This window comes from Myotis davidii, unplaced genomic scaffold (genome assembly GCF_000327345.1).
Source record: "Myotis davidii unplaced genomic scaffold, ASM32734v1 scaffold1128, whole genome shotgun sequence".
Lineage (NCBI taxonomy): Eukaryota > Metazoa > Chordata > Mammalia > Chiroptera > Vespertilionidae > Myotis > Myotis davidii.
In genome coordinates this window covers 6,858-14,563 of record NW_006299271.1, presented here as the reverse complement: position 1 = coordinate 14,563, position 7,706 = coordinate 6,858, and the positions used below count along the sequence as shown (strand labels likewise).

Here is a 7,706-nt window from a genome sequence, read left to right as displayed (position 1 = left end):
GCAAATTCACCATCAAATAGATTTTTTCCTTTTTTTAAAAAAAAAAATTACAGGTATGGAAGCTTTCAAGGTGAAATGCATTGACTAAAACAGCGGATCTCAACCTGTTGATGGCAAGACTCCTTTGGGGGTCGAACGACCCTTTCAGAGGGGTCACATAAGACCATTGGAAAACACATATATAATTACATTATGATTCATAACAGTAGCATAATTACAGTTATGAAGTAGCAACAAAAATAATTTTATGGTTGGGGGTCGCCACATCATGAGGAACTCTATTAAAGGGTCGCGGCATTAGGAAGGTTGAGAACCACTGGTATAGGGAGAGATTCTTACATTAAGCACACCAAAAACTCTAAATGTGAAGGATATGACTCAAGAGTGCCAAAAGAATATAAAGCCCTCCCTTCCCTAACTATATAAGAGCTGCGGGCCTGAGCAAGAAAGTGGGGTAGTGGTGTTTGATCTGGGAGTTCCTGGTCTCAGGGCACCTGAATAAAACCTCTTTCCTTTTCCATCAGCACCTGCCTCACCAGTTTGGCATTCGCTGCAGCAGGCAGCCGAACCCATGTTTTTTGGTTACAGTAAGTCATACTATATGGATCAACATCTCACTGTGGGTATATACATGGGCAATTATTAAAGCTAGTCTCATTGTAACAGTGGGTTGTAAATGCATGTTAATCTTCTATGTAAATTTAGAAACAAAGCATACAATGAAAATAAATAGTGTAGAATCCAGGATTTCAATTATTATTGTAGATGGTAGTGTGAGACTAACAACCCAAAGGGGTGAGGATAGAACTGATAAGCATTCATTACTGTAATTTATTGAATTTAAGTTGGCATAAATTCAAATTGTAGTCTTATAACTCTAGGATGGTAAGTGTAATCCACGTGGGAACCAGAGACAAAATCACCATAGAATACACGCAAAAGGAAATGAGAAAGGTATTCTAACACTTTATTAGAAAAATCAACTAGCAAACAAAAGTAGGAATGTGCATAAGGGGGGGGGGCGCGGGAGAAAGCTTTAAGAAAACAAATAGCTCCCTCCTTGTCAGAAATTACTTTAAACTTAAATGGATTACATTCTATAATCAAAAGGCAGAATGGCTAAAAACAAAAGACTCTACTCTATTCTGTCTACAGGAGACTCACTTGAGATTCAAAGGATCCAATAAGTTCAAAAAGAAAGAATGGAAAAAGATCTTCCACGCAAATGGTAACCAAAAGAGGGTGGCGATGCTAATCCAGGCAAAATAGAATTTGAATCAGAAAAGGTTGTAAGAGACAAGAAGCACATTATATTTTAACTAGAGGGCCGGTGCACAAAAATTTGTGCACTTGTGGAGGGAAGGTCCCTCAGCCCAGCCTGTGCCCTCTCGCAGTCTGGGACCCCTCAGGGGATCACCACCTGCTGGCTTAGGCCCGCACCCCGGGTGATTGGGCCTAACCTGACAATCAGACATCCCTCTGGTAGTCCAGGAGCCCTCGGGGATGTCCACTTGCCAGTGGGGAGCAGGCCTAAGCTGCTGTTGGACATCCTTAGCGCTGCTGAGGAGGCAGGAGAGGCTCCCACCACCACTGCTGTACTGGCAGCTGTCAGCCTGACTTGTGACTGAGCAGAGCTCGCCCTGTAGGAGCTCACTGACCACCAGGGAGCAGCTCCTGCATTGAGCGTCTGCCCCCTGGTGGTCAGTGTGTGTCAAAGTGATCAGTCATTCCCAGTCTTTCTGCTGTTAGGGTCAGTTTGCATATTACCCTTTTATTATATAGGATAGAGGCCTGGTGCATGGGTGGGGGCTGGCTGGTTTGCCCTTCAGGGGTGGGGTCCCCACTGGGGTGCCACTGGAATGCCTGGCCAGCCTGGGTGAGGGGCTGATGGTTGTTTGCAGCAGGTCACACCCCTTCAGGGTGGGGGTCCCCACTGGGGTGCCTGGCCAGCCCAAGTGAGGGGCTGATGGCTGTTTCAGGCTGGCCACATCACCTTTAGGGTCGGGGGGTCCCCAGTGGGTTGCCTGGCCAGTCTGGGTGAGGGGCTGAGGGCCATTTTCAGGCTGGCCAAGCCTCCCTGGCAATGGAAGCTCCCAGCCTCTCCTTTTCTTCTTTTTCTTTTTTCTTGGATTTATTTACCTTCTATAATTGAAACTTTATAGCCTGGAGTGGAGCTCAGAGCTGGCCAGGGCTTGGCTTCCTCCATCGCCAGGGGCAACCCAAGCCTCCAGCTACATGGCCACGGCCAGCTGAAAGCCGGTATCTGGGGTTTATTTACCATCTATAATTGAAACTTTGTTGCTTCAAGTGGAGCTCAGAGCCAGCAGCGCTGGGAAGCTTGGCTTCCTCCATCACTGGGGCCACCAAGCCTCCTGCTAGCTCTAGCTCTGTGGCTGCCTGCTGCCATCTTGGTTTGGTTAATTTGCATATAGTCTCTCTGACTGGCTGGTGAGCGTGGCCTAAGACATAGTGAAGGTACAGTCAATTTGTATGTTTGTCTTTTATTAGTGTAGATGTTTCACATACCGCAAGAAGATATCCTATATAATAAAATATGCAAATTGTCCCCTCGACTGAGAATTAGACTAGCAGTTTGACCGATCACTATGATGTGCGCTGAATAACTGGGGGGGAATGGAACATGAAAGGTGTCGGTGACGCGGTGGTACCAGTGGGCAGCACTGGACGTGCTGATGGCCTTGATGGGCCCTAACAGGAGCAGGACCATGGAGGGATGGTGGAGCAGGTGAGTGCGTGGTGCCAGACCCAGGGGTGTGTGAGCAGGGCCCATTGCAGATGGCAACCAGTGACAGCAGTGGGGGACAGGGCCGCCGCCTGGATTCCAGGCACTGAAGAAGCCAGGAGGGGCCCGATGACTCAGGTGGAGGGGGGGGTTGCACGGGGCTCCAGAGCCCATGTGCTGCTTAGGGCCCAGAGGTCAGCTGGGACCTACCTTTCCATGCCAGGCACTCGGCTTCCATTGCCAGGCAGGCTTAGGGATTGCACCTGTGCATGAATTTCGTGCACCAGGCCTCTAGTAATAATGATAAACATTAATGCACCAAATAACACACCTTCAAAATACATGAAGCAAAAGCTGACAAAACTATAGAGAGAAATACACATTTCTCAGCAACAGGTGTTTCTCCAGTAATAGTTGGAGACTTCAATATCCCACTCACAATAATGGATAGTACAACAGACTGAAGATAAGTAAGGAAGTAGAGGACTTCAACAACACAATCAACTAGATCTCACAGACATAGAGCACCATAGAACAGAATATACATTCACTTCAAATGCAGCTGACCACAATGGGATAAAGTTGTGAAACAAAACCTTTTGCAGCCAGATTTTCTGAAGGAACAGGTTTATTGACTTGCCATATGGTCACCAGCAAAAAGAACCAGGTCAGGCGCATGCAGTCTAAACCAGCAGCAGCAGGGAGATGAAGGCAAGCATTTCCGCCATCCTGGTTTAAGGGGGTTCTTTTACAGGTTTGAGTAGAAATATGTAAGTTATTTTGAAGGAATTCACATTGGCTATAGATAAGGGGTAGGAAGAAGGGTAAGTGGTGCTAGTTCTGGGATAGGTGCATAGATGGGAGGAAGAAGTGTTTGCTGCTTTGGGCCAGTTTGCTGGACAGTCTGAAAAGTTCCTGTGGAAGCAGGATGCAGTGAAATCTGGTGGGGAGCTAGCCCTTATTGAAAAACAGCTACACTATTAGCTCTTATATTAGTATGATCCTCAAGTACCTCTGGAAGTTCATCTAAAGTTTCAACACACATTTCATTAGTTTTTGCCTTTGGCTTCTGTTAACTGATGAACCCTCTGTCTCTCTTTCCCACCCTCCTGCTTCTTATAATTTAATTTAGGACCATGTCACCATGATTACTACATTTTTAATGACTATGATAGGCTAATTGTTACTAATCACATGATATAATTTTGCTTTCCTTCAAGTTAAATTTGTTTCTATTCATTGCACACCTTTTCAGTCTCCATAAAAAAACCGAAGGGTTGATTGGCTGTAGGTATAACTTGTTCCACAGAAAGCAAGATGAAATCAACATTATGGAGAAGCTTAAGAAGAGAACCAAACCAAAAATGGAACCAGCAATGTTTACCTTATTCCTCCAAGGAGCAACTTACTTACCCCTCATCACAAACATACTCAACTTGTGAACCAAGCTTGAAAGGTCCATTATCGTGGATTAGTTTGCCATTTTGGAGATCTTGTAGCTGTGGACAATAGACCTCTAAACGTAAAATTTCAAATGTGTTGTTTTATACTAATGTCAAAATAGATTTGAAGAAAAATAAAAATTTTACATTGTGTTATTAAACTGATGGAAATACTTTCTTATTTATTGTTATTGCATTTCTTGGGGTGACATTGGTTAATAAGGTTATATTGGTCTCAAGTGTACACATCTATGACACATATTTGGGTGTGTGCCCACCACCCAAAGTCAAGTCATCTTCCACATAAACTTGGTCCCCTTTACTCATTACTACCCCTGCAACCACCCACCCTTTCCTTTGGTAATCACCAAACTGTTTCTGTGTCTATGAGTTCCAGTTTTACGTAATCTGGTCCTTAACTTATTTTCACTGACTTATTTCACTTGCCATAATATTCTCAAGCTCCATCCATGTTGTCACTAATGGCCAAACTTAACCTATTGTATGCCATAAGCATCTGTAGACGCAAGTTGCGGACCTTCCCCCCATGCCACATGCGTCTATACAAAAGCAATGTTTTCTTTATGTGGTAGCCTTGACCAACTTAAAAATCATTTTTTCATGAGAATTTTCAGCTGAAAATATTGAAGAATACCCGAATTGTAATATATTTATGTTTATAATATTCATTGCAAATTGATTTTTTAAATTAAATTCAAAATATTGTGGCATGTGGGGATGGTTTTCGTTCTGGACGCTTGGTAGTTACTGCTTAAGAGTCACATTTACCCAGAGAATGAACGGCCAAATTAAAAATTTCCTGGAGATCTTCAAAGCCTGAAAAAATATCTTGCTACCTAAAATCTATCCATCTTGAGAAAACCATCATGGTAATAGTAGAATATGCAGTCTAAAATGTATGAAAATCTTTAGAGCAATAACAATAAAAATTTTGTGAACTTACCTGTACAACCTTCCTGGAGAGGAGGATTATATGTGCCATCAGGTTCACAAACAGTAATCATGGGTTGCTCAGGATCAATAAGCTTGTATCCTGGGTTACACACATATTCCACTGCAAACCGGTTAATAACAGGGGGGTTATACTCAACTATGGTTGACATAGTTTTGAATTTTGGTGTCTCACCACAGTCACCTGGGCATGAGAGAATAAGAACATGAAAGTAAATATTTTCTTTTCCACCAGCCACGGATTATGGCCTGGCAGCAGGCAGGTTATACGGAATAAATGGAAGGCCCTTGGTGAGATTTTAAGTGACTGTGCCAGGCTTTTACCAGATGATGAGCTGTGCTTGCTTTAAATAATATTTTATAAGCTTTGATTTCTTTGGGATTAACCTGAATATTCTTTCAACAGTAAATTGAAGAGACAGCACCAATGTTTTTGGTTTAAAAATTTATTTATAGATACGTGCCCTTCCCATTTTTTTCTGAGTTTATTCCACACTCACTTCCCCCAAGAAGACTTCTATTGTATATAGCCCTCCATCAGAGTACTCTTCCACAGTTTGAAATGGAAGAAAAGCACCAAACCAAAAACGGAACTAAGAACATTTACCTTATTTCTCTAAGGAGCACTTTAGCCCTCATTATAAACATGGTGGGAATGTGAACCAATCAGATTTCTGTTAACGTGGGCTACTTTGACACTTAGGGGTTCTGCTGGCTGTAGACATGGCTTTTCTAAAAGACTAGTGACCTGGTGCACGAAATTCATGCACATTAAAAGGGAATTAATTAGAGGAAATATTTTAATATTGCTATTTGCCCTTTCTCTATAATAGAAGTGTCAGAGATGAAAGAAAATTAGTAAAATGTATATGAAAAATCTTCTGGATGTCAGAGTCTGGTGTGCACCATGGGAACCAGAGTCAAGTCCCCGCCCATCCACATGCACCTCTAAATAGCTCAAGACCCAGCCCCAGCCAGCCCCACCCCATTGGGCTAGATACATATCCAGCTGGTCCCACCCTGCAAGCCACACGGAGCAGGGGGTGTGGCCTCAGGTCCCCAGGCCTGGTGCCAGGGCAGCATTTGCGGCCTGAGGTCTCCCATCAAGCCCTTATGGTAGGTTGCACAGCCTCAGGTCCCATGGCCTGGCGCGGTGGCAGGGGTGTGGCCTCAGGTCCCCCAGCCCAGCATAGGGGCAGGGGTCATGGCCTGAGGTCCCCTGTCAAGGCCAGCCGGGCGGGGGGTGCAGCCTCAGGTCCCCCAGCCCAGCTCTGGGGCAGGGGGAACAGCATGAGGTCCCCCGTCAAGCCATGCTGGGCAGGAGGCATGGCCTGAGGTCCCCTGTCAAGCCCCGCTGGGTGGGGGGTGCTGCCTTAGGTCCCACAGCCTGGTGCTGGGGTTTGGGGCATGATCTCAGGTCCACTGGCTTGGTGCTGGGGCAGGGGACATGGCTTGAGGTACCCGGCGCTGGCCCAGCACCACGCAGCTTCAGGTCCATGCTGATTGCTCATTAAGGCTCATTATGGCAGCTTGGCCTCCGCTGTGGGTGCAGTCAGCTTGTTACCAAGTGATGGTCAATTTGCATATTTCCTCTTTATTAGATAGGATAATGGTTCCTTGTCACCTCAGGTTCATTCATTCTCCTCTCAGGAGGCACGTTCCTAGAGGTCAGGGATGATATGCCTTTTTTTCCTACTACACTCTGTGCCACTGCGTGCTCAAGAAATGCCATGGTAAGTGGTGACTCTTAAATAAGCATCATGGATTTCATAGATCAAAATACTGGTAGGCTAAACTATTTTTAAAATATTTCTGGATTTTTTGGTAGATTTTTTTCTTCCTAGAATAGTATCATTTCTACTTTAGCCATTCCCCTTCCTTTTAATTATACATGGGCTTGAAAATCTAACAGATCTGATAGAATTAGTATGTGAAATAATGTGGTGGAGACACATCAAGTAAAGTCCTGAAGGGCTAAAAGCATGCAGAGGTCCCTCCTATAAGATTAAGGATCTAAGAAAGGAGCTAGTTCTATGCTGATCCCTGAGAAAACTTTGTTTTCTTATGCCATGGATTGGTCTCATGTCAGATTGATGTTAATCTTTAAAATATAGATATTTGTACTTCTATCAAATAACAAAAAAATATGTTACTCTTTTTAAGTTAAATATATGGGGTAACATTGGTTAACAGTATTTGTAAATTTTGGGTTTCACAATGTTGTAATAGGACATCTGTATACTGAACTGTGAAGTGTAGTCTCCTTCCCTCACCTCCCTTTATCCTCTTGCCCGTCACCCCTTCCTTCTGGTCACCATCATTGGTGAGTTGTTCTGTTTCTTTGCTTTTTTCATTTGTTGCTTTTTGGTTTCTATCCCACATGAGTGACACCGTAGCTTTTGTCCTTTCCTGGCTGACTTCCTCAGCAGAATCCTCTCAAGTTGCAAATGGCAATATTTAATCATTTTAGAGCTGAGTAGTATTCCATGGTATACTAGAGTCCCCATGCACGAAATTCATGCAAGGGTAGGCCTTCCATCCCCTATCTG

The 7,706-nt window shown here is 44.1% G+C and overlaps 1 protein-coding gene across 1 annotated transcript in view; it reads right to left on the bottom strand.

The window, feature by feature from the left end:
- The window catches only part of LOC107184836 (membrane cofactor protein-like), a 69,541-nt gene extending 62,886 nt beyond the window's left edge, over window positions 1-6,655 (bottom strand). The window contains exons 1-2 of the mRNA XM_015571186.1: window positions 6,619-6,655; window positions 5,150-5,341 (exon numbers count right to left, since the gene is read on the bottom strand). Of these exons, the coding sequence (XP_015426672.1) occupies window positions 5,150-5,341; window positions 6,619-6,655 (229 nt within the window). The remainder of the gene's footprint in view (window positions 1-5,149; window positions 5,342-6,618) is intronic.
- Window positions 6,656-7,706: the final 1,051 nt, after the last annotated feature.